The sequence below is a fragment of the Penicillium solitum genome (assembly GCF_028829755.1).
Source record: "Penicillium solitum strain IBT 25940 chromosome Unknown utg000005l_segment0_segment0, whole genome shotgun sequence".
Classification (NCBI taxonomy): Eukaryota; Fungi; Ascomycota; class Eurotiomycetes; order Eurotiales; family Aspergillaceae; genus Penicillium; species Penicillium solitum.
In genome coordinates, this window is record NW_027072125.1 from 299,538 (window position 1) to 325,506 (window position 25,969).

The window sequence follows — 25,969 nt, forward strand, 5'->3', positions numbered from 1 at the left end:
TGAAGTTGAATTTGAGGGGTTTCCTGTTCTTTTGGATGTTCTTTTGGATGTTCTTTTTAGATGTCTTTTGAGATGTATAGGAAGGCGCTAGTTACCCATGGGCAGACGACTGACGACTGTAGGTAGCTGCTATACCCCTTCTTCTTCCAAAATTTGACCAATCTGATGAGAAACCAGGAGAATATAGAGCAGGCAATTTGGCTGTGTTGAAGCTGACTGCTAACTGCTAGGGGGAGAAGAAGAAGAAGAGGGAGAAGAGAAAGAGGAAGCTATTTATTTGTAGCTGCCAGTCCTGTCAAACAAGGTCAAGTGACCCCAACACTATCTATGGGGGTGCCACGTTATTCTGTTCAACGGGCCTGGAACTATCAGTTTGGGTGAGATTAGACAAAGGGCAAGAGAATCCTTACATGACCGGGAACTTCGATCCTAGGAACGTGGTTCAAATCGGTGCACAGCAATGTGCTAATCAACGAAAGCTAAAAGTGGATGAAACTAGTGACTGAATTTAGCCATCATGCATATACTTGCTCAGCCAGAGGCAACTATTTCTTAGCGAAGCGGCTTTTGCCTCGAATAAGTTTGCCATAGCGGAAGAAGAGGAACGGAAACGGTATCATGGCAACAGTGAGAAACGCCAACAATGATGACGCCCATTGGTATCCTAATCCTTCAAACATGTGCTCGCCGAAAAGCGGGAATACGGCTACGGTTTCAGATTAGCTTTATGCTGAAAACCAAAGTCATGGCATTTTACTGCCTTCATATACGTACCGGCAAAAATGCATCGGATGAAGCCATTTGCGGCCATGGCGCTCGCTGCGTACGTTGGATAAGCGTCAACCTGATGCAAGTTTTGTCAGTTGTGCCTTTCAAAAGACAAATTTAAAAAAATTGTAGTAGTCTAGATAGCTTACGAGAAACCCGAAAATAGAGGTAAACAGCAGCAATGCCCTAGTTTAGTGCCACCAGGTCAGCTTTTGAACCTTTTTCCTCTTGCACTTCGATAGCTTGTACTTACCCAAATCCAAAGATGGTAGAACCTATAATAGGAGCAATCCAGTGCACCCAGGGGAATGTTGTCCATCCAAACATGAACATGCCAACCGGCACAATCAGAGAGCCTACCATAGCAGCAGGAAGCCGGAACTCGGGCTCGCTAGCACCTTGGATACCCGTCTCTCGCTCTTTCTTGTGCACAAGACGGTTTCGCGCATTGTTCCAAACTGGATTCATGAAAATAGCTAGGATCATGCCCAGACCAATTCCTAGGAAGGATAGACCGACTTGCCACAAGTTGAAACCATGATTGTTGACAAAGACCAGCGGGAAAGCGTCGAAAAATAAGTAAAGAATACCATGTAAGAGTGCTGCAAAAATGCAGAGGCAGAAACACACGGGTTCAAGGATGAGAAGCTGGAATGGTCGGAGTAAGGAGTTGCCAATTGCGTGGGCAACAGACCGGTGCGCTCTTTCCATAGGAGCAAACCATTCGTCGTTGGTCTCTTTTCGAAGCTTTCTCGCCTTGTTTCGTAATAGAATCGGATCTAGCTCATGTTAGTTTGGAACAGGACTTGAAGAACCATAAACTTACGAAATGTCTCAGGAACAAGGAAGATGATTGCCAGCCACAAAACAAACGACCAAATGATTAAAGCGTAGTACGTCCATCGCCAATCGAGATAAGAACAGATCAAACCGCCAATCAGGGGACCCAGACTGGGTCCGAGAAATGGTGACGCTGAGAAGACCGAAATCGGGTGTTGTAGCTGCGCCCTGTCGAAGAGATCGTGAATGGTGCCTCCAGCCACGGCGAGGAAAGCGCTGCCAGCGAAGCCGTCGAGGAAACGGAAAACGAGAATCACCCCAATGTTCTTGGCGATGGCCTGTGGTATAATGAAAATCACATAGATCGTCCAGGAAATGACATAAATGGGTCGTCGACCGTAAAACTCGCTGAGGGGACCAAGAGCCATAGGTCCGAAACTGATACCGAGAACGAAAAGGGAAAGACCAAGAATAGACACTATTCTTGAGTTGCCCAGCTCTGCTTCCATCTGTTGGTATGTCGCAGTGTAGATGGAACTAGCGCATGTCCTGAATATGTTCCGTTAGCCTTGGGTCAGTTGCTTTGATCGTGTGTACATAGCTTACATGCACAGACTGACAAAACAAATAACAAGAACGATACGCCATTTTTTCAAGGTGCTGTAGCTACGAGGGCATAGAGGATCCGCATCACCACCCTCCCAGCCGACCTCGTAAGGGCCTTTGCTCTGCTCTTCCATGATTTTGCGAGATCAGTTTGCTCGATCGATTTTGGCTAGTATGGAAGAAGTAGCCACCACAGCGCTGGGAAGATGCCACGACGAGAAACCGTACAGCGCCGGATGAATCATTTAATTTATATTTTTGACCTAACCAAGGCCCCATTACTTAGCAGAAGAAATTGAGCGAGATGAGCCGATTCGGAGGGTTTGACAAAGGGCTGGAATCGGGCTGGACTGGAGGATTCCCCAATTTAGATTCTAGACCAACTTGTGCTCCACAAAACCCTCCGTCAGCAATGCCTAGTGGCCAGCTTGAAACGGATTGCCCATGCTCAAAAGCAATTATACTACACTATACGTCGCCATTTAGCCATACTCTGAAGGTGGTTTTCGCCCAAGTTCTGCAAGAATAGACAAACGGCATTCATTCATTACCTTTTGGCATTACCTTTTGGTTCGCAAAGTGAAAAAAAAAGCTTACCGAAACAAGTATACCTAAAATTATGGACAATTTCAAAACATCACGTTCGTAAAATCGTACTACATACTCACCTTGTTTTCTGGGCGGCGCTCTCATTTATGTACTGGAAAATTCCATCTTCTCGCCGCCGCAACTCCCGCTGGGCCATTTTTGTTAGAATCTCAATGGTGTCGCCGCGGCTCGTCTCCCCAGCACGGCTCCCGGTACGGTTCGATACCGGACTCTCGTCGACGGTATCCAGGTCCAAGGAGCAGCGTGGGGCTGCCGTGTGCATTACAAACTGCCGAAGCGACTCGCGGAGATTCTGGGCCGTCTGAGAGACGAGCTGCAGGTGGATTTCGGCAGCCGACTTTCTCGATACCTGCAGCCGGATGCCTCCAATGTTGATTTGCGGGGCTTCTTCGGGTGACGCAGCCCGTTGCTGTCGCTGCTCCAGCACCGCAGTGGGAGAGCCTGTGTCTCGCAGCTCGTGTCGCAGCTTCTCCATGGCAAGTTCATAGGCCTCAAGAAGATAGCTGTAGCAGCCCAGTATGAGCAGAGACGTCATGCCCTGGCACTTGACAACCGGCGTCGGCGGGTAGCACAGCCCATTCTCCTTGAGGCGCTGAAGTAGCTCGGTCATCTCGGCGCTAAGTCTGTAGATGATTTCCATGTCGTCGGTCATGCTGAAGGACACGGCGAGCGACTCGGAGAAGGCGATGAGCTCGGTGTGTATTACTACGAGCTGGCTGTGCAGGCTCTCGCTCTTGGGCGAAGCGGCGGCAGAAGGCGGCCCGCTGCTGGAATGGGCGTCACCGCTGCTGGAGCGGTGGGCGCTGCCGCCCCCCAATAACGAAAACAAGTCGGCGGTAGCATCTGAGCTTGCGGTTGGTGCCGTAAGCGTACCACTGTGTACCGCCTCGTCGATGGGCAAATAAGACTGTCCGTAGCCGTCTAGCAAGGGCTGGTGGTCCCACAAGTAAGCGGCAGTGTTCTCGTCGGAGTGGAGGTTGCTGAAGAGGTCTAGGCTGCAAGCGGTAGACGGAGGCAGGGCGATGAATGGTTCGTCAACTGTGTCATGTCTGTCAGATTTCCATGCCAAGTACATGTGATGCAAGGGCAAGGAAGAAGAGCACTGTTCGCGACATACTGCTCATGGCTGGTATTGGGTGTTGGCTGGACGAGCTTGACTGGCCTGTCCCGCGACCGAGCGGACGGCCGGCGTGGCCGGGCGGACTGTAGTTGCAGACTGCGCCTGACCGTAAGCACTTGTGGCACTGGTTGGACGACGCATCCTTGGTGCACCGGGTTTTGGCGGCGTAGCAACGATCGCAGGTGGATCGAATCAGGCTCATGCTAGCGTTTTTGGTATCACTTCAACGCCGGTAGAAAGGCTAGTCGACCATGAAAAGTGGGGTTCCGGTTGCGACGCAAGGCTGTGCAGGTAGTAGGTACAATAAGAATAAAATGGAACATTCATTCTCTAGACTGGCGACGAGAATCGGAGGCCTACAGGGGGCCAAAACGGTAGGCTGATTTGTAGGGTACTCCGTACTTTTAGTGGATTTTTGATTTTTAGGCTCAAAAATCGCTTAAAAGTACGTGGTTTTTGTAACTATGCCCAGACGCTTGCGCTGTAGGGATTAATTTGGGATTAACCTATGTAATATCATAATTATCTGTGGTTTCGGGTACGGACCGAGAAACGGTGAGTGGACGTCCCGAGGGGTAATCTCCAGGGCTGTTTCAGAATTTTACTTAGAAACAAATTACCCACTCTATCAAGCGAATTTCCTAATACTATATGCAGCCTTATGGGGCTCAACTAGGCCCCTACCATACCATTTTACTACTCGTACAAGTGCCCTCCTGAAGGTTTACGGCTCTCTTGGCAATCCACGGACCAGTACAAACTAGGGGTCCAGATCATACTAGGGTGACCGAAGGTACTCCATCTAATGCTCGTGATCCACGGCAATCTCCGGTATTCGCGACGCCCGCTGCTCGGAAAATTACTGGCATATCATAAACTAACAGTCAGGTGCGGCGTAGAGTTTCCCTAAAAGTCAAAAACACTGATTGGTGAGGCTATCGACTCGAGATGAAGTTTGAATGTGACCCTACTCCAGCCCCATTCATTACAAGAAAAAAAAGGCGGCGATGTTGAAAATTCCAATTTCTTGAATTGCATTAATTTATACAGGTAAAATACTCCAATACATCTGAAATTCGAACAGGACCCCATTCAAACGAAAAGCTTCCCAACAAGCAATACACCGGCAACCCACCATCTCAAGTGAGATGTCGCCTCGTTGATAGAAACCCCACCCTTCTTGGCTGGGCAGTTTATGACAGGGGTAGGGTCCATGCAATATCTCGCGGTAAGGGAAGACGACATGCTTGAGGCAGCCGCAGGCGCAATACTGGCCTTGCAAGGAGTAGGAGTAGGTGACGGACTCTTCAGTACGGCGCATTTTTCGCCCCAAAGATTGCTCGGTGGTGCTTTCAGTGTTTTAGTGGCGTGGAATGCCAGGGCCTGGGCGTCATCGCACTTGTCATCGGCAGTGATAGTGGTGAGATTGAGCTGAGTTGCCCCCCTTTTTCGTGGTGAAAAGAATAGAATGGGCAACCTCATACGGTCTCCAAGAGAAATCATCGGTTTCGATTAGCCCGCGGCCATTTTCGGAAGTGGTCCCATTATCCGGTGCCGAGCAATTTGTCCATCTCAGTCTCCAGACGAATCGCCATTCATTCTCAGTGTTGAGGGTATTGGCTATACTATCGATTAGGAATGACATAGGGCCCGTCTTATTAGGCAAGTGCTCCTCGGCCAGATATGTCATGTGCGTTTGATTGCTTGGTGGGGTATCCGCCGACCAGAGGCCGTAGCTGAGAGTTGGGTAGAGTCCGTCAATGACCGCGGGGTTCTGAATCCCAAAGACAATGGGCGTGATTGTCATCGGCGCAAAGGTCTCGTTTCGTGGGAAAATCAGATCGAGCTCTCCGAGGCCCAAGCCAGCTGTAACGGCCGTCCCCAGGGACACCATCAGGCTGAGGGCGATAGCACGCGCCTTGATACTGAACATACTGGGATTTTGGCAATGTTGATGTTGAGGCGGCGTAAAAAGAAAGTCTGATATCAATTGATATCAACCGCCCAGGTGAGGGCCGGAAGAAGAGATCGAGAGATAAAAAAGAAAACTGCGGTAAGACGAAGTACCCAAATGTGGCCCAGAAGACAAGGGTTTAATTTTTGCGGGTGGAAACCGGACTTCGCGCGCGAGGGAAACTCGTAGTTCGGGGGTTACAAAAGAGGGTCTATCAAGTGGGTCACATCAATACAGTATTACCGAAATACGAGTATGCAGGTATACTAGTAGACAAATACATTCATAGACCTAATTTATGTCCATTGTAAATATCTCAATGGAGTGGGCCCCAGCCAGAAGCTTAGAGGACCGTTAAGACTCTTGGCGGCCCCTACATCATTCCCATAGGACTGCAATTGGATATTCTATGCTCCATGACATTTACGCCGGAGATTTTGGTACCTTGCTCCGAAACACTAGATGGATTCGGTTCGGGGGCACTAGGAAAGTACCCGCATAGATATCTAGTTCGTGATACAATCACACTCGGGGCCATACTAGATGGGTCCGCGGATTCTGTACAGAGACTTGTGAAAGATTTCAAGTCGTGTCCGAGGTTGAGGACGAAAAAGATAATATAACTATTCGACTTGCTAGACGCTTCTTTCCTACAATTCATATCACTCTCGGCCTAAGGAGTTTCTTGGGTTTCTCGTTGTTCCCAACAGTCGCTTATTTTTATTTGTCTATACACTCTTTTAACAATTTTTCATCAATATTTCATCAATCCTTTTCACTTTATCATATTACACTCTTTTAAACCCCTACCACGAGGGGCTGCAAAGTTATGGTATCCTTTTTAAATGGTATAGCTGCTGGCCTACTGCTATCTGCTACAGTCGTCTCCGGGCATAGGCATAGGAACTCTAGGCTGGGTGCCAGTCCCAGCTACCAAGGGTTTAACAATATTTGCCTTGAGCGATGTATTGTCACGGGACCCAACCCCTCTAACTGGTCAACCTACCAGGATATAAACCAGCTCGCAAAGTGTGACCGGAGTATATTTTACGGCTTCAATCTATACGATAATGTCGACGATAAAAACTCCCATTGCCGTATCTTCGCTTAAATAATATATAGAAATGATTAAAGTGATGACTCGCGGGCTCACGTACTACTCTCACGCCCTATGACCGAGCATAAGGTTAACTATAAGATCGGCTAGTCGTCCTATTCGGGGGGCACTGAGTCCGAGTCCGAGTACCGCTCTCTTATCAAACAAATACGTGAATATATTACCCGTAGATACGTTTCCCTTAGCAAGACGGCTATGCTGTATACTTAGCTTGGTGGCACTTTAGCCGGTATCTATATCGATAATGGCCTACAGAGTAAGGACATTAGCGAAGTGGCTCTAGAGTCTCTTATCGACAATTCCTACGATTTTGATAGACGTCGAGAAAGTTTAGTTATATAGCTCTGTAAGCCACACTTTAACTCTCAGCACGTCTTTGGATTCATAGCTCTGAGCAATAGCACCTTTAGAAACATCTAGTCTGCTTTCGAATCCTGGTCTAATGCCGAGTGCCTTGACTTCGAATACAGTACCAATTTTACGGCTAGCACCTACTTTACATCGCCTATGCTGTCCTCTATTAAGTCCGGAAACACGACCGCAAGCAGCATCTAAGCCTCTGGCTCATCTCTACCTACTGAGTCTTCGACGTCGTAGATGGGGAACCCCCTATCGTCTAGGGGAGGGGGTGTCGGATGAAGACCGTCCAGTCGGGTGATAGCTGCGCTACAATGGCCTCGAAATGTGGCATCTCTGGTGCCGACTTCCTTAACTATAACCCTGCGCAGGCCTTTTATTCAAAGCTGACTCCTGGTCATAAAGTCTGCTGTTCCTCCGGTACACTTCAAAAGAGAGACATGCTGTCTTCTAGGGGGGAGTGCCGAACGCAGACAGTCCAGTCGGGTAATATCTGCGCTACAATGGCCACAAAATGTGGTATTCACGGTGCTGACATCCTATGTTACAACCCTGCACAGGGCTTCTGCTCCAAACTGACGCCCGGTCAGCAAGTCTACTGTTCCTCTGGCTCACTCCAGCAGAAGAGAGACCTTCTTTCTTCCAGGGGTGAGTGCCGAGCGCAGACAATCCAATCAGGTGATAGCTGCGCTGCACTGGTCACTAAATGCGGCATCTCCGGTGCTGACCTCCTTAAATATAACCCTGCCAAGGGATTCTGCTCAAAGATAACGCCTGGTCAGCACTATTGCTGCTCCTCTGGTATACTTCAGTAGAAGAGAGATCTGCTTTCATCCAGGGACGAATGTCGAACGGAAAAGGTCCAGCAGGATGACAGTTACGCTGCAATCGCTACTCGGTAACTATGGTATAGACTAGGTACTAACTACTACGACACTAGTATATAGGCTTACTAGAGCGCTTCTAAAATAGAAGCAGATACAGTTTAGAGGGTTAGTCGGAATATAAGATATTGGTCATATGATCTCTAAAAACAGAGGTTGATTTGCGAAAACTGTATAAATCAACGATTTAAGACGAGATCAGTGAAAAATCGGTCGGGGATAGGTGAGGTCAGATATACTCACTTGCCAAGTAGTTGCGAAACAGTTAGAGAATTGCAGTTCTTGAAGCTCTGAAAACCTTCAAAAACTGGGGGGTATGTCGAATACTATGCATGCAGAAAATCAATGGACCGTTATGATAACGGTACCATACAAAAGTACATACATTGCTTAATCATCGATGTCCGCACAGATTGGAAAAACAGCGGACTTTGTCAAATTTAGTTAGAGATTTTTACATATGTGAATTTTACATACATTGTCGTACACGTCTATTTCTGTCAATAACTTCAATGGGCATTTCAGGTTGCAAATGCAACGATTATATAATTGAAAAATCGCGACGCTAACTAGGTAAAACCGGCAGGCATCATTTCATGCCTAGCACCCCATCAGAAGTCTGATTTAGCCCAAATGTTATTTTTTGCAATCTATCCATGAGATACAGGGACCGTAAAGGAACCAAACCCTTAGTCAGCCTCGCAAGGTCCAGATTTCATCCAACGTGGTCTAACTTCAGCATAGTTACCTCCACACGCTGCCTCAACACATCTAACAAGACCTCCAAAATAAAAGCTCTTTCCAGTGAGGCCAGGGCCGTAGTGTGCATATTTCCCCGAATTTGTCATGATAGCATTCGTAGATTGGGGAATGGTCGGTTCAGTGATCATACACCAACAAGTGTCCGTAATAAATTGAGCCCCAAATATCTCCAATTCATTTACCAGACCAGCTCGACAGGCCGAGGCATATGTCGCTCGCCCACATGTTATCATCACCTCAACTCGACTGTCTTTGGTGCGGCCTCTACAGAGCTCCGTGAGGGCCTCGATTTCAGACAGTGAGAAGTGCGGATTACCCAGAGAAATCAAGTCAACTGATTGACCTCTTGGCGCACTGTTGAGAGAGTCCCAGCATCTGATCAAATCACCATGTTGTACACGTATGGAACGCACAGTTGACCCCTTCACTATCGCAGCCTCGAGGCTGGGTGCCTCGGGGGTCACTCCGACAATATGAAACATTGGAGCACTAGAAACAGTCGCAAATGCTGCCCCGAAGGCCTTCAAGTCGTCTTGAGTTGGAGCAAATGACTCGGCTCCAATCACGACTGGAATTTCGCTCGTGGACAATGTTCCGACTTGGTATCCCAGCAGAGGGTAAAATGAATCATCAATTTCTTCAGGTGAGAATTTAGGAATCTCCACAATCACCGAAGCTAATCTGTTGATTTGAACATGCGGGCCTCCCTTAGGAGCACGACCAGTTAAAGCAATTGCAATATCCAGGAAGTCAGGATATTTCATGGTTCTTGCACCGAGCACGCTATTGGCGTAAACAACCGCATTCGACTCGGCCCAGGCTATTTGATCTCCATACTTTGGCGCACTGTCAAGTTGATAAGGTGCACATGTAAATGTTGGCTGAGCTCCCATGTCGGTGTATGCGTCAGCTAGCTTTACAGCCGCATTGTTGAACTCTTCACTGATACCTTGAACGCGTCGAAGATTCTTATCAACCGAAATGGAGTTCATCGATGTCGGGACTCGAACCTTGCCACCACGATCCCGAATATTCTCTGCAAAGGCGAGAGAACCTGGACCCGTGTAGCCGCAGCCATCGATATGAACTTGCGTGACATCCATTAATTCGGTGACGCCCAGAACTTCTGCTAGTCTCAAAGTGATCCGCATTGCTGCACGGGCGGCATCTCCGTACACGTTATTGAGAAGCGCGGTGTCAAGATCCGTGAGCTTGAAGCCCTTGGTCGAAATACTGGGCTCAGTTGCGCCAACCACTAGTGGGTCCTTGGCTGTTGTATCCAGAAGCTTGTTTGTGGATACCTGGCCGTTGAGGACATGAAAATCGCGCCCGTTGAACTTGATAAGGTCTCGAAAGTCGATCGGATCAAGTGTCACGACTGGAATGGCCTTTCCAAAGATCTCTTCCGCAACAATCACTCCCAGGGTGAGAATGTCTTCCCTCCGCTCGAATATCAGCGCGGCGGGTGCTCTGCCATTTAGTAGAAGCTCTAGGATGACTGTGCTACCGGTACATGAGCCACGTCCACCAGGGATAGCGAGGATGGCTTCTTGAAGATGCTGTCCGCTCAATGGGTGGTGTTGGTCAATAACCTCGCTCGTCCGGGGGTTAACGCCACCCCAGAAGCTCAGCTCCAACTCGCTTGCAATAAGCTTCCCCGAAGCTTCACCGTTGACATATGGAGTGCCTTGGAAGACACGAGTCGTGTCGAAGTCGCCGGTTACCATGCCGATTGCCTGGACTAAATAATCCCACAGGGATGAATGATGCAAAACAAGCGAATAGATTGAAGCGAGGGATGGAAGGATTTTCAACGGTTTGAATTATAGAATTGCTAGGTTGAGAATTACTCCCCAGGTGGTGCAGCCAACTTATAGGCATCTTTTATGTCGCAAACCAAAGTGTTTTATTTACTAATAGAACCACACGAGCCAATAGAGTGACGGGAACCGTCGGAACCCTCTGCCGATAATCTTGAAAAAGGTGAAATGTTAATGCAACCGAAGGCCAATGGAGATGGTGATAGTCTCGGAGTTTGTTTCTGATTGTCTTATCGTGTTATTTAGCGTCCCGAGGTCATCACAGCACCTTTGCACCGCGAAAATTATGAGACCTTCCAGTCTGGTATACTCGTGCTATTGATTAGAGTCAAACCAAGTAGCCTTCATCCTTTTTCCCTTTTACAAATGACATGGCCAGATATCGGACTAAGGTGGTTGGTGGGTATGTAAAATACACATGAGCGTGCTCAGTTTTACCCGTTTGTCAAAAAGCGGCAAGAGGTGACCACTAAAAGGGAAAGGGCAAGCCATGAAGTATGTAGATATAGCAGTCGAATGCTTACTCGATACTAACTACATATGTATACATATGTACTCATTCCCGCACCCAATGTCCACTCTTTCCCCCCTGTTTCTCCAACAATCGAACAGAATCAATAACCATCCCCTTATCCACAGCCTTGAGCATATCATAGACCGTCAATGCCGCACCCATAGTAGCAGTCATAGCCTCCATTTCCACACCTGTACGACCAAAACAACTGACCGACGCCACAACATCCATAGCACCATGATCACTGTTCGGTCCAGGCTCAACCAGTTCCACGCTAACCTCGACCCCGGTGATACCAATGCCGGGATGACAAAGAGGCACAATATCAGGTGTTCTTTTGGCAGCCATGATACCCGCAATCCGGGCAACGCTGAAGACGTCGCCTTTATGTGTTGTTTGGCCTTCGCGGAGGATGTCCCAGGGCCGGGGATTCGAGAAAGATACGGTGCATGCGGCTGTTGCAACGCGCTTTGTTTCGGGCTTTTCGGTGATCTGGGTCATGTGGACGGTCTTGGATGGTGTGAGGTGAGGGAGGTCGGCGTCTGAGGCCGTGGGTAAAGAGGGGGATGGGCGAGGGATACAGTCTTTGGTCTCTGGTTTAGAGCGCCCGGAGTGATAGAGACGAGTTTGGGAAACTGTAGGGAGATGCGAAAGCATATGTACTGGTATGGTTGACCAAGGGTGAGACCCTGATCCCCATGGTTTCGGTTTATTATCTAGTTCATCTATCAGCTTGATGATTCAATAAACAATGTCCAAATATATCAATTTCATGTGTACATGGTATCAAGTAAGATCTCGCCAATTTCATGAAATCCAAAAGAAATGTTCATCCGAGATGATTTACAGGTCATAAAGCGTTTCCAATCATGAAAAAAAGATGAAAATGGCTACCCACCAATCAAGATCATAGGGCGGTTCTTCATGTCCTTTAGTTGCGCCATGCCGGCGTGTTTCGCCTTCTTTCGTTTCACTGCCATTCCAATGATGTCGAGAATCTCACGTTCTCGCTCATTCACCAAGCCCCCTTCGTCACTAAGACGCGCTGCATTTTGTACTGTTTCCAACAGCTGCAGGTTGTTCATTGCATCCACGTCAATTGGGCTCCCACCATTCTCCTTGCGAATGATATCCCGCAGGGAGACCTCGGAGTTACCGAACAGGCAGACTTTGAGATTCCCGTCACTAGTAATACGTAACCGGTTGCAGGTACCACAGAAGTTGTGCGTCATACTCGTGATAAATCCCACGCGGCCTTCGAAGCCAGGAACACGGTATGTCTTACTCGTGTCATTCTTATGGTCGGCCACTTTTTCGAATGTGGGATACTTCTCTCGGATGACATCCAGCATCTCCTGATATGAGAACATCTTTCCCTGGTTCCATTTGTTCCCGCCAAAAGGCATATACTCGATAAAGCGCACTTCGATCGGTTTCTCGCGGCCCATTTCCACGAACGGGAGGATCTCTCGATCGTTCATTCCCCTCATAACAACGCAATTGATCTTCAGCTTGATACCCGCACCGACCTTATTCATTTCCAGAATGCGGTCGATGCTCTTCATCACAGCATCGAATCCCTTGCGTCTTGTCATGATCTGGAATTGGAATGGATCCAGCGTATCGAGACTGAGATTCACTCCCGTCAGCCCAGCCTCCACCATCGAGTCCAATTTTCGATGTAATGATATTCCATTGGTTGTCAGACACAGTTCCCGAAGCCCATTCTGTCGCAGCTTGCCAATGTCCTGCATCAACGGCACGATGTCTTTGCGGACCGTCGGTTCGCCACCCGTCAATCGGATTTTGGTCACTCCTTGTGAGACGAATAACGAGGACAGGTATAGAATTTCCGGGGATGTAAGCAGTTTCGCAGAGGGCGAGAGGTCTATGCCTTCTTCGGGCATGCAGTACAGACACCGGAGATTGCAGCGTTCCGTGACGCTAATTCGGAGGTAGTCATGTTGGCGGTTAAAGGTATCGGTGAGGAATTCGGAGAAGGGCTTCGCGGACTTGAGTGTTGAGAGTTTAGAGGGTTTAGTCAAGGGATGTGGAGGAGGTAAATCAGGAACGGCGACGGTGGCGTTAGGTCTTGATGCGGCGCGCGTGCTCTGGGGTCGAGTTTGTACGCTCCACTGGCGGGCAGCCCTAGGGCAAGACCAGAACCGCTTGCACAAGCCAGCCATGAGGAAGTTGTTTCAAGGAGTAAAATGCTGCATGTTAGAGGCAAATATATATTGCAAGAGGTACTCCGCGGAGGAATGAGGGGAATGTTCTCTTATCGCACTTGGCTCTCGGCGGGCTCCGTGCTGAGTCATGATATCTTCATCATTTCAATTGGTCATGGAGTCAACTACATCAACTAATCTATACTCGGTAATAACTTCTGCACCCGTTTCACCAGGCTCTTTTCGAACTGCTCCACCCCATTTTTCTGTTCGTTCATCTTGCCTTGTTTAATCACATAGACCGACCGACGTCTTGGCGTTTCTTCGGTCTCTTCCTCCTCCAGTCCTTCGAAATCTTCATCAAGTTTGTGCTCGGTGTCTCGCTTGCCCTCAATTACCGAACGAACAAGGAAACGATCGTGTGAAATTAGAAGCACAGCGCCATTGAAGGAGGAGAGAGCCGTGGCTAATGCAGTGACAGTGTGGAAATCCAAATGAGTGGTGATTTCATCAAGAATGAGAAGCTGTGGTGCACTCCAGACAATTCGAGCCAACGCAAGGCGAACCTGGATTCGACAATATTATTAGCTTATCTTGAATGTTCCGTTGATATTTCACATTTCACATACTAGTTGTCCACCTGATAGTTTTGCAACAGGGACATCAGATGCAATACGACCTGCTAACCCCATCGAAGAAAGTAGACCTCTGATGACGCCCTCATTCAGGGATCCTTCGGTCTCAATCGTCAATAAGCCCAGCGCAGTTAAACTAGGCTCACCTCGGCCACGCTCTTGCAGCTCTTCCACGGAGTGTTGGCTGTAGTAGCCCACCTTCAACCGGGAGTGAGTCGAAACCTTGCCCATAGAAGGAGATACCTGTCCAGTCAGGACACGGAGAAGAGTCGTCTTGCCCGAACCATTGAGACCCATAATCCCGACGCGATCACCCAAGTGAACGACCAGGTTCACGTCATCCAGGATGACGCGATCGGTCTTCTTGTACTGGAAAACAATACCCTCAAGCGATACCAACGGTCCGGGGAACCGCAACTCGGTCGCATCGGGCAAACTCATAGTCGCGCCCTTTTCATCCGTCGGAACGTCGATCTCAGCTCGATTGTGGAGATGCCATCCGACTAAATCACGGTTCAGTTTGAAACGTCCCCCGTTGGCGCTGACTTGAAGACCCATTCGATCATCGACCTTCTTCTGCCGCGACTTAGCTTGTCGCAGCTTATTTTCGTCATTGGTTTTCTTTCCAATTTTCATATTCTCCCGGATACTAGCTTCCATATGCGCCACCTGTCGCTCTTGTGCCTCCTTCATGCGCCCCAGGTAGAGCTTTTGTTCCTCGAAATCTTGCTCGTATGCAGATAGGTTCCCTCGGAAATACGTCAGTTTCTGGTCTCGGAGGATGACAATCTCCTCGCAGACAGCATTAATGAAATCCCTATCGTGTGAGACTAAGACGATGGTTGTCTCTGATGTGTCGCGGAGTTGTTTCAGGTAGTTCTCCAACCACACTACTCCAAGAAGATCCAAGAAGTTGGTTGGCTCGTCGAGGATCATGATGTCGGGGTCTGGGACAAGAACACTGGCTAGCATACATCGCATACGCCAACCACCCGAGAGCGTAGAGACTTTCTTCTCGAATCCGTCTTCTTTGAAACCAAGACCGAGGAGAATACGACGAGCTTGTTGCTCCATATCGGCCAGTTTCATCTTGTTTCACGTTAATGGAGTAGGTGAATGGCCCTCGTAAAAACACTTACATCTTCGAGCTGAGACTGTAAATTTTGTAGCGTCTCGACGGCAGCTTGAGTATCCGACTGGACTGTCTCCGCATCGATGGCGTCTACATCCTGGGCCAACCTGGCAGAAGTTAGATATACTCTCTAGTGCGAATGAATGCAACTGACATCTCCGATGTAGCCTCGAGCTTCCCCTCGGCAGCCTTCAAGTCTTTTCTTGCTTGTAGACCTCGAGCACCGCTCTTCAGACTTGCATTTTTGTGCGCCAGGAAGAGATACTTTTCTGCTTTCTGGTGTCGAATTTTGCGAATCGCCCGCACAGGTTGCATCGGATCTTCGGTTTCAAAACTCTTGGATAGAACTTGGAAGTGTCAGTCAAGTGCAATTCCAATTGAATAGGCATACGAACATTCCGCCACCCGAACAGCCTCGTTCCTAGTTTCATCGCTGCTGAGAACAGCTTCCAAAACAGTTTTGTCCTGATTGGGGTCTTCGCCAAAAGTTTTGTCATCCTGTTCGTCCGTCTGCTGCAAAATTGCCATGCGAGTCGCATGCGGGATGCCAGGGATGAGTTTCTCTGCCATTGCCCGGAGGAGCGCTGGTAACATTAATATACCGAGATTTGTAAATGGTACTTGCGTGGGTCTGTCTCACTTGACTTCCCAGTCCCGTTTCGACCTAACAGTCCATAGTGCACACCTGCCTTAAGTCGTAGGTGCGCGTCTGAAATGAGCTCTCTCCCCGCAGCCTTGGCCTTTGATTTTCCTTTGGCCTTTGATTTTGATACATCTTCCGTGGATTCAGGGGCAGATGATGTGACTATAATGTTGAGACCATCCACATCAATCTGACAATAGAATCAATTTGAGCGTCAGTGGTCATCTGGGTCATTGTTGTGGCTACCCATACCTCCTGCGAAGGATTATCATCTAGCAGATGAAACCGTGTCTGCTTACACGTTGCCAGAATTGTCGGGGCAGATGTCATGGCTTCAGCAGATGAGTTGGAATTCTTGGTCTTTGTGTGCTTTTCACCAAGATACAAGTGTTAGATATGTGTCTGAAGTACAATAGTAACCGAAGTCGGTTCGGGCGGGTTCATATAAAATAACTAGCGAGGGCAGCCACGGTACTCAAGCCCCTTTGAAGAATCAAAATGCGCCACTATGATCGCATTAGACTTCTTATTTCTCCAGTCATTGAATCAAATGTGGACAAATGTGAGCAAATTGGATGCTGTTTGGCGAACATTCTGGGGTCGGGGTCCGAAAGAGGAATGGTTCGCTGCCTGAGGCGATTACTCACATTCCTTGGCGGAGTCGCTATTTGCGTCATTGTGCTCGTATTTTGCTACCTGGGTTATTCAGTAAATTATGAGAGGTCGTACCTCTATGTGTGTAAGAGATATCCATAGTCTTACTGTGACTCATAGTTCTTGGATTCTGTGCGTTATGGTTAATTCACCCAAACTAAATATATATATCGCGGGAACAGTGTCTTTCTGCACCACAAGAAATCGATAAGATATAAAACGAAACAAAAAGGCTAATTTATAGCAATATACGACAATATGTAGTGCTTCATTTTCTAGGTTAAATTCGAGAAAGGACGTAGTACAATCATCGATCTGGAAAATAGCATTGACATCCAGAGTCTTAACAAATAATATGCTATCATCTATATCATCTATATTCTGTTAGTCTCCCAGGCACCTTGGATGATGTCGGCATCTAGACTCTCGAGGCCTGGTTCTAGAAGATGAATACTATGTTATTAATGTGCTCTCGCCCAAATACCAGCAACATGAAGAATAAAATTCTCTAGCGACACGTGGACGTGCTCCATTCTGCTCCAGATTCGAGAGAGACCGGGGAAGACCAGGTCCAGTCCTTGAATACCCAAATAAGTAAAGTCCAGACCGACCGATCGAGATCTCTAGTCAGGTACCGGAGTTGGGACACAACCAAAATTCTACTTATTGTCTACGATAAGGTATAATCTAGATCTAGATCTTAATTTCTACATCTCCACCGGAGCGTTGAAGAGTCTCGAACACGCCTACGCTTATTTGAAAACTCAGCGGGCCTGGGTCGAGTCGTCAGACAACCAGACAATGGGGTCGAGGGAAGAGATTTAGTCTAGACCTATGTGATTGCATTAGGAAAAATTGAGGCGCAGAAAGCACGCGCAAGTAATGCTCGGGGGCAAATATGTCAGAGGCTCAGTTTTCATACCGACCCATGTCACGAGTATTGATTGTATGTAGCTGCCATCGGGGAAAATAACATCCTTGACAATAGAGTAATTGCCGGAACGTGGATGGAGATCGAGCCAATGGTCTAGATCCACTGTTCGAGACTCGGGACAGTTTGATAAAGGTTCCGCACAAGAGGCGTTCTTGCAGAAACTTGTAAAATAAGATAGTTCGATTCAAATTCTGTGATTATCGTTTATGTATCGGCATTATTGTATCGGCATTATTGACCGTAGTGAAGTGCCGCACTTGAAGTTTTTTTCCTAGAGTCTATTTTTAAGAAGCACAAAGCTACTGTTAGTGTGGTTGTTGTGGCACAGAGGCGCAGAACTTCACTCAGCCTCTTTGCACGCGGTCACTGGACCCGGCCGGGGATCAATGGTAATCCGAGTCAGCCCTACCATCGAGCTGATCGCTGGCCACAAAAAAGAAAAGCGGGCTGCCGAAGAGTCGAGACTCAAGGGAGAGTTGGTTCTTCGGGAGAAAATACGAAAAGGGGTAATAAGTTACTCCACCGTGTCTGCCCTGTCTACCATGGTGTTTCGCCTTGTTAAGGTTCAGGGGCAACCCAAATAGGCAAGTCTATAGAAAGAAAGGAAGGTTCTAAAGTGCTAATCTTGGAATCCATCCATAGACACGGACTAATGCACTCGATAATGAGACTTCGGGTGAAGGACCTCGGAGATCGACTGGAAGAGATTTAGCGTTTAATAGAGACGGACTAACTAGCCAGATTAGGAATAGATTATCTAATCACGTGCACGGAAGTCCACCGAGCCTGAATGGCTCACAATCGTTTTCCTTTAGGATCCTTTCTTGCCGACCCGCTTGAACTTTAGAAAAGCTTATTGCAATTCTCACACGGGAGTACGAGAGGTCCAACTCCCGAATCTACTTCTCTAACTGGTTCACCGTGGTTTTCCCGGTACAGGGGGCCTGGCGAGACGCTGGCGTACGTACATCCTAGTTTGGATGAAACAAGGGATTCCAGTCGATACATGGGAATATGGGAAATGCACCCTGGATCACAATATGTTTGGCATATGTTTATGTACATTATAAGTATTATCCTGGTCAGGGAGTCAACCTATATTGTACTAGTATGTTGTACGAAGTATTATTTTGCAGAAAGTATACTCCGTACTCCGTAGAAAAAAAACTGTTTACGAGAACCCACTGCTTAGGGCCGAAGCTACTCGAAATAATTGGCTCAGCCCCGAAAGCCGCTAGCTGCGGTGATAGTCACTTCTAGTTCGAACAAGGTTGGTAGGTTATTTTCTTGAAGGTTGAATCTTCAGGACCTAAGACCACTGAGATATTCTCGCGTACCTTCAGGTGGTCTAATTCAACACTGAAGTCAACAGGAATGTAAAATTTACCCAAGCGGGCAATCTTCGATAAACAGACCTGGAGAGACATGGCACAGCCACCTGCGTCATGACAGGGATAAAAAAGGTACAATTACAATACCATACGGTTGCAGTAACCCCGAGCCCTGCTAAAACTTCCCCGAGGGCCAATGGGATCAGATGGTTCATGCCCTAATATTACCCCACTTCTAATGTTTTGACTGGCAAAAGAGTATTAATAGGGGAAGTACGGAGTACTGTAACTATTGAATGTCTAACAGACTATCGGCCATAGACTTTAAATAAATATAGTTTTTAAGCAATTGATTTATCACTAGTAGAGAATAAATGAAGCATCCATAAATTTGGTCCGGACATCTAGAGTATAGATCTGAAAATCATGAAAACATTCCCTAGATACGGTATGGTAAACAATTCCCGTCGAGTGGAAATTCGGCCAATCACGGGGTTGCATTCCTGAGGCCCCCGCTGACTCAGAAAGGACGCGCAAGCCCCTGTTGCTATTCCGGAACACTTTGTCCCTTTCCCCATTTCCACCATCCAATTTCATTATCCATCTAGATCCAAATCCATATTCTATTAGACCTTCGTTTTTCGGATACTTTTTATCCTTATATTTTCCCTCTTTTTTTTTTATCTCTTCAATCTATCTCATTTATACCCCCCGCATCCCTATCTCACGCCATATTTCACGCTATATTTACCCTATTCCATTTACGCTATCCCTACTCCGTACACAGTCCAGGGACAGCCTTATCCAGATCACTATGGCGACTCTCGCAGAACATCCCATGCAACCGGTTGCCAACTATGACCAGGATCTCGACTCATTCATCAACTTCGATCAACTCACCTACACATCCGATCCCTCCCGCTCAAAGGTTATGGTCAGCCAACCGTCGGTCGCAAGCACCGAGTTCAGTACCAGTGACGCCCGCAGTGCCAGCTTTGCCTCAAGTGGCCAGTCTCCTCTGGCATTCCAGGCCCCAAGCCACCAATACGACGAACACAGACAGCAGACTGGTCTCCCACCCGGTGCTTTGTCTATGTCTTACAGCCAGGTCCCGATGGGCTTCAATGGTCAAGGATTCCCCGTGAACGCCGAGATGTATGCTGGTCATCACATGAAGCGTGAGGACGCCCAATTCGATTTCAACACTGCACCGGGCCGGAACCCGTCGGAGATGGAGATTGATCCCGAAAACATGAACCCCTCGCCATACTTCTACCCGGCAAACCCTGGGAACAAGAGCCAATATGTCGATCCCAACGCTCTCGGCGGCCATGAGCTGGCTCAGGCTGGTCCGTCTACACAGGTCGGTCGCATGTACCCCGGCATGCATCAGCAGCAGGCTGCGATGGCCAAGGCCCAGCAACAGAAGCAGAGTGAGATGGTCCGCCCTCAGATCCAGCAGCGTCCGGATCAAGTGCCCGATGCTATGCCTCAGGCCCGCGGTCCCCGCAACCCTGACCCCGTGGTTGAGGAGCGTATCTCTCGTCTACTTCAACAGATGCGACAGAACGCCATGGCCAATGGCGAGGGCTCCCCCAGCCCCTCCAACGGTATGCCGCAGATGGCCAAGGCCCGGAAGGACGAGGCCGATATGGATGAAGATGAGCGCCTTCTCGCTAGTGAGGAGGGCAAGAAGCTCAGCAGCAAAGAGCGCCGCCAGTTGCGAAACAAGGTTTCCGCTCGCGCTTTCCGATCTCGCCGCAAGGGTATGACTCTCTGAACACTCGAATACATATTTAATGTTCGTTTTGCTAACGCCCCCCACTAGAATACATTGGTCAGCTCGAAAGTGAGGTGGCTGCCAGAACCAGCGAGGCCCACGAGGTTCGCCTCCAGAACCGCGCTCTTTACGAAGAAAATGCCCGCCTGAACGACTTGGCCCGCATGCTTCTGGGATCTCCCCACTTCTCCAACTTCCTCAACGACATGGGTGACACTATGCCCGCTCAGCCCCAGCAGCAATCTCAACAGCAACCTCAGCAGCAACAAGCCCAGCAAGCTGCACCCCAGCCCAGCATGCAGGCTATGCCCAAGGACACGAACGCCAACCGTGGCCAAGAGTTCCAGATGCAGCAAACCCCCCAGGCCAATATGGTCATGGTTCCCAACCAGGGTATGGACCCCACCAGCATGGGCATGAACAACGCCGGCTGGAACTCAGGAATCGACATGAACTACGGCAACACCCCCGTCTTTGCTGTCATGGAGGTTCCCGAGGGCCCGGCCCTCGATGCCGAAGTTCTGTCCGGAAAGTCCTCTTCCTCCAGCATCCCCGAGAGCTCCAAGAATGAGGCCCCTGTTGTCGACCGTCCTGTTAGCGACTCATCCAGCCAGTCTGACATTGGTGTTGCCAACCCCGATGTCGAGATCGATGAGTCTGATCCTGCCTTTGCTCTCTTTGTCGATTCTCCTTCCCCCGCTGCTGATATCATCTTTGAAGGTGTCTCGACCGAGAAGTCTGCTCAGTTCACTCTCGTCGTTGATAACTCCGAAGTTAGCGATTCGGCTAAGAGAACCTTCAACGCCCTCTGCAACAGCATTGACGCTGCCTTCGAGCGTGTCTCGGCTGTCACATCCCACCTTCAGTGATTCCCCATTAGCGTCTTGCCCTTTCGGCCTCCTTTTCTTTGTACATGTGATTCCTCTTTTCTTCGCTATTGCCTTTGTCACCGCCTTGTGACTATACACCCGCGGTGAAACCTCCTGCCATATTTTGCGAATCATGGGGGGGTGTATCTTTCTTTTGTTTTTCCAGATGTCCCGGGGAGTTTTAAGGCGCCTGTCTCTTACTATATCGTGTATCTCCCACGAAGGACCTTCTCGATGGAATTTTTGGAGCTTTAGTGGCGTATCTGAAGGATCTGTGGAGTAAAAGCCCAACCCTTGATATTTATGGCCATATGATTGTCTTATTTTATTGCATAGCCTGTACTGTGGATGTAGTTTAGCCAAATAGAATGCTTGTCAATTTATCAAAATGATGCTATAGTAATGTGTTGCATCTCCTTTTGTACACGCGTGGAGCATAACCAAAACATGTAAATTCGTTGAATCCCAAGTACTTTAGGGAACTTATTTGAATAGTCCAAATATGTATGAAATGAAAATTTGCATTTTAAAGACACCTTAGCTATCTATTGTGCTGTTTATTTGAAAAAGAGTCACTCCATGGCGGTCCAAATCGATTTTCTGCCGCAAAAGTCAACCGTCACTTTTTTTTCTATTAACGTGGGGATCCACCAATTTCCTACTCCTACGCCTAGGGACCTTTTATGATCCATTTCCCCTTTGATACCCATCCTGCTAGACAAGTTGGCTTCCTCTTGCGTGCGCGGTGCCTTGTCAACCGCAACAACTCGCGCAGTCGCCTGGAGCGCGTTCCCTCGAACCTCGATTTCGCCATTCACCCTACGATCGTATCGCAGCGCCATAAACTGTGACTCACGAAACCCGGTTGACTCAAAACTGAGTTCGAGGAGCTTCAACTACCATAAAGCATTGTCGAAACTAGCCGACAAAAGGAAATCCCAAGAGAAACCCTTGCCACTTCGAATCAAACAACCTACAATCAAACCAAACGCATACTTTCTTCCGCTCTCGAGCAAACGACGGGCCCATAGCGACGACTACTTGATTTGTGAACCATCCAGACTCGAACTCCCTTCACGGCCTGTACCTGTGGTAGGAACTACTCCAATGAAATTCTTCTACCAGGTCATCTCGACCCCAACGGCCGATACCCCCGGCACGTCCGTTTGCCTCAACTTCCCGGACAAGCGATACTTTTTTGGTCAGCTATCGGAAGGCACACAGCGTGCATGCACAGAGCGCGGGGTTAAACTTTCTCTCCTCACCGATGTGTTTGTCACTGGACGGACAGAATGGGCCAACACAGGCGGGTTGATTGGAATTGTTTTGACCCTTGCCGATACGGTGTCAACCTCTATGGCAGCCATCGAGGAGGAAAACCAGAAAAAGGCTGCCCGCAGGGCGCAAAGGGAGGCCGAAGAAGGAAAACAATCCAAGCCCCGTGAACCCAAGGAGCAGGAAGGCGAGGGGGTCTCGCAGAGAGGTAACCTGACGATTCATGGTCCTGCGAACCTTACACATACACTAGCTACGTCTCGGCGGTTTGTTTTCAGGAAGGGCATGCCGGTGTATTTGAATGAATATGACTCGGAGACACTGGCCAAGCAAATGTCTATCGGCGCCGAGGATCCCTTTGAGAAGCCCTCATGGTCAGACTCTAACATCAAAGTCTGGGCCTTGCCCCTCAGCCCTCGCCCATCGACTCTTTCTCAAGTTACGCAACCGCGGTCACAGAGTCCACGAAAGCGGAGCTTGGATGAGTTCCAGGAATCTGAACAGCCCGAAGATCATATGAACCAGCGTACCAAGAACCTGCTCGTGACGCAGTCCATTGTGCAGGATATGTTTAACTCAACATGGAAGATGGATGCCCTCCATGAAACCCCACTGGCCCAAGTCAAGATGCCGGCCGCTATATTCATTCGCAACCCGGAAACCAAGGACCTTGAGCAATACAAGGGTCCGGTCCCAGGCGGCCCAGACGCGCTTCCAGATATCAAGGTGCTTGTTCGAAAGCCCTGGCCCGGTGCGACTGTCGAGAGTCTCCCGACCACTTCTCCCTCGAAGGAGGCAGTCTGCTATATCGTGCGGAACCATGATATCCGCGGAAAGTTCGACCCGAAGAAGGCCCAAGAATTGAACGTCGAGAAGGGCGTTAAGTACGCAAATTTGACGAAGGGCCTGAGCGTTGAGTCTCTGGATGGAAAGACTATTACCCCAGAAATGGTTTTGGGACCGACCCGAGCCGGAAAAGGCACTGCTATTATGGAAGTGCCATCCTCCGAGTACGTCGAGGACCTGGTCAGTCGGGCCGAATGGAAGTCGCCAGCTGTAACGACCGAGTTGCAAGCGTTCATCTGGATTCTTGGACCAGGTGTGGCCGAGCATCCTAAATTCCAGGAATTCGTTGCCAGAATGTCCCACTGCAAGCACACTGTGTCGAGCCCAGACCACTGCCCGAACTATCTAGCGTTCACCAGTTCCGCTAGCTCAACTGTTCGACTTGCCCGTCTGAAAGCCGATAGCTATGCGGTTCCTGTTCACGACAATGTGTCCCTTCCCCAACCCGGCACCCCCAACGCCAATTCTCAATCTGCGATTTCTGCTCGCCAGAATTCTCCACTGCAGCCCCTTGAACCCGGATTCATCATCAACATGGAGCCCAATTTCGGGTTCAACAGTGACGAAGTGATGTCCCGCTTCAACCCATCGAATGCGTTGGATAACATCCCGCGTTCTGTCCAGCACCGGATGGAAGTCATTCGCCGCCGCGTCGCTAAGCCTGAATTCCAGAAAAAGTTGCACGAGCAACGGACACAATGGCCTGGAGCGGATGCAGAGATCATCGCGCTGGGTACTGGTTCCTCTGTTCCATCCAAATACCGAAATGTCTCTGCCACACTGCTGAAGGTGCCTGGATATGGCTACTACTTGCTTGATTGTGGCGAGAATACCCTTGGTCAACTGAAGCGAGTTTTCGAGCCTGAAGAACTTCGTGAAGTGCTTCAGAACCTGCGCATGATCTGGATCAGTCATTTGCACGCTGATCACCACCTAGGAACGGTCTCTGTGATCAAGGCCTGGCACAAGGAGAATTTCCAGAATGGATCTGGCTCTGCTGCTAGACCTGAAACCAATATGGCTAAGATCCTCCAGGAGAAGCGCCTGGCTCTTGTGTCTGATGATGCGATGATTTCCTGGTTGGAAGAATATTCACAGGTCGAGGACTTCGGATTTGACAAACTGCTTACTCTTTCCGCCCATCCTGAAGTAAATGGGCCTAAAATCACCACCTCGTTCTCACACCAGCCACCTGGTCATCCCCGTCATAATGTTACTTTCACGGACCAATCTTCCCCTCTCACTCCTCTTCTCAAGTCTGCCACTGGTCTTGCAGACCTACTCACTTGCCGCGTCAAACACTGCAAGGGTGCACTCGCTGTGTCCCTGGTCTTCTCAAATGGATTTAAAGTGTCCTACTCTGGCGACTGCAGGCCATCGGACAAATTTGCCGTCATTGGACAGGATTCAACCGTGCTCATCCACGAGGCCACCTTCCAACCCGACATGGTCGGATCGGCTAGGGCCAAGCGGCACTCGACCTCATCCGAGGCAATTGAAGTCGGCCGCCGCATGCAAGCGCGGGCTGTCCTGCTCACTCATTTCAGCCAGCGCTACCAGAAAGTAGCCTTTGTAGACAAGCGAAACCCACGCAAAGTCGAATTCAACCGGGACACAGCTGCAAAGGAGCCCGCAGATGCGGATATTCCATTCGACGACCCTCAAGATGAACCAGCGGGCTCCAACGACGTCCTACTGTCCGACGACATCAACACGTCGACATCTCGACAAAGGCTCGGCGTTTATACCGGTCCCGTCGCCGGAGCGATGGACTACATGCGTATCAAGGTCGGGGACTTCGCCCTTGCGCAGGCATACGCACCAGCATTGGAGAAGCTCATCGAGCTCTTGGAGCGAGCGGCGAATGAGGAAACCGAGCGCGTGAAACAGACGCGTCAGCAAGAGGAGAATGCTCGCAAGGCAAAGAATAATAAGAAGTGGGCTAAGCAAATGGCCACTGCTACGGCTGCGGCAGTTGCAGCTGCAGCAACTGAGACTAGTGATGTCCAGACGGCGCCCGCTCGATCTATCTGGAGTGCCAGTGAAAGTGAGGAGGGATGGGAGACGAGTGACTACGAGGAGTGTTCCTAATTGTATATATTATACCATGTCAAATATGCATAGCTTGGAAGAGCTTTTCCCATCTCGGAGAATACCAGTCCGAGGCCAGAACCCTTCGGCGAACTTGCCGAGGTGCGGAGACCATATATCTGCCGTCGTATTCTTGGGGGTTGCTAGCTTTTCCCAGCTTTCCTCATGTTATTTTAGATGCTGATGAGTATAAAGAAAATAAATCTCCGCCCCTAACACCTTATGAACCTAACCTATTCAATAATAGTAATCGTACAGAGAGTATCTAATTCAATGTTGACATAAACGGCTTATCGGCTCTACCCCAACAAATCCACTCC

At 49.0% G+C, this 25,969-nt stretch overlaps 9 protein-coding genes across 9 annotated transcripts; 3 read left to right on the plus strand and 6 right to left on the minus strand.

The window, feature by feature from the left end:
- Nucleotides 1–545: 545 nt before the first annotated feature.
- N7455_007709 (MFS transporter) lies at nt 546–2,288 on the minus strand (the record flags this gene model as incomplete). Its single annotated transcript, XM_040958406.2, has 6 exons — nt 546–706; nt 775–844; nt 918–954; nt 1,022–1,547; nt 1,595–2,097; nt 2,155–2,288. The coding sequence occupies 6 exons, from the start codon at nt 2,286–2,288 to the stop codon at nt 546–548; spliced, it is 1,431 nt and encodes a 476-aa protein (XP_040811095.2).
- A 530-nt stretch (nt 2,289–2,818) lies between these two features.
- N7455_007710 (uncharacterized protein) lies at nt 2,819–3,838 on the minus strand (the record flags this gene model as incomplete). Its single annotated transcript, XM_040958549.2, has 1 exon — nt 2,819–3,838. The coding sequence occupies one exon, from the start codon at nt 3,836–3,838 to the stop codon at nt 2,819–2,821; it is 1,020 nt and encodes a 339-aa protein (XP_040811125.2).
- Nucleotides 3,839–4,975: 1,137 nt separating this feature from the next.
- Nucleotides 4,976–5,816, minus strand: N7455_007711 (uncharacterized protein; the record flags this gene model as incomplete). Its single annotated transcript, XM_065605710.1, has 2 exons — nt 4,976–5,327; nt 5,368–5,816. 2 exons carry the CDS (start codon nt 5,814–5,816, stop codon nt 4,976–4,978), a joined length of 801 nt encoding a protein of 266 aa, XP_065460659.1.
- Nucleotides 5,817–7,625: 1,809 nt separating this feature from the next.
- On the plus strand, nt 7,626–8,126 carry N7455_007712 (LysM peptidoglycan-binding domain-containing protein; the record flags this gene model as incomplete). Its single annotated transcript, XM_065605711.1, has 1 exon — nt 7,626–8,126. One exon carries the CDS (start codon nt 7,626–7,628, stop codon nt 8,124–8,126), a length of 501 nt encoding a protein of 166 aa, XP_065460660.1.
- A 758-nt stretch (nt 8,127–8,884) lies between these two features.
- On the minus strand, nt 8,885–10,684 carry N7455_007713 (uncharacterized protein; the record flags this gene model as incomplete). Its single annotated transcript, XM_040958536.2, has 1 exon — nt 8,885–10,684. One exon carries the CDS (start codon nt 10,682–10,684, stop codon nt 8,885–8,887), a length of 1,800 nt encoding a protein of 599 aa, XP_040811072.1.
- A 649-nt stretch (nt 10,685–11,333) lies between these two features.
- N7455_007714 (molybdopterin cofactor biosynthetic protein) lies at nt 11,334–13,477 on the minus strand (the record flags this gene model as incomplete). The annotated part of the gene is made up of 2 exons (XM_065605712.1): nt 11,334–12,007; nt 12,190–13,477. The coding sequence occupies 2 exons, from the start codon at nt 13,475–13,477 to the stop codon at nt 11,334–11,336; spliced, it is 1,962 nt and encodes a 653-aa protein (XP_065460661.1).
- Nucleotides 13,478–13,653: 176 nt separating this feature from the next.
- On the minus strand, nt 13,654–16,199 carry N7455_007715 (ABC-F family ATP-binding cassette domain-containing protein; the record flags this gene model as incomplete). The annotated part of the gene is made up of 7 exons (XM_040958440.2): nt 13,654–14,025; nt 14,089–15,183; nt 15,234–15,333; nt 15,381–15,573; nt 15,622–15,810; nt 15,867–16,059; nt 16,122–16,199. The coding sequence occupies 7 exons, from the start codon at nt 16,197–16,199 to the stop codon at nt 13,654–13,656; spliced, it is 2,220 nt and encodes a 739-aa protein (XP_040811103.2).
- A 3,403-nt stretch (nt 16,200–19,602) lies between these two features.
- Nucleotides 19,603–21,437, plus strand: N7455_007716 (bZIP transcription factor; the record flags this gene model as incomplete). The annotated part of the gene is made up of 2 exons (XM_040958545.1): nt 19,603–20,554; nt 20,617–21,437. The coding sequence occupies 2 exons, from the start codon at nt 19,603–19,605 to the stop codon at nt 21,435–21,437; spliced, it is 1,773 nt and encodes a 590-aa protein (XP_040811084.1).
- Nucleotides 21,438–22,544: 1,107 nt separating this feature from the next.
- On the plus strand, nt 22,545–25,649 carry N7455_007717 (ribonuclease Z; the record flags this gene model as incomplete). Its single annotated transcript, XM_040958478.2, has 1 exon — nt 22,545–25,649. The coding sequence occupies one exon, from the start codon at nt 22,545–22,547 to the stop codon at nt 25,647–25,649; it is 3,105 nt and encodes a 1,034-aa protein (XP_040811117.2).
- Between the last annotated feature and the right edge of the window lie 320 nt (nt 25,650–25,969).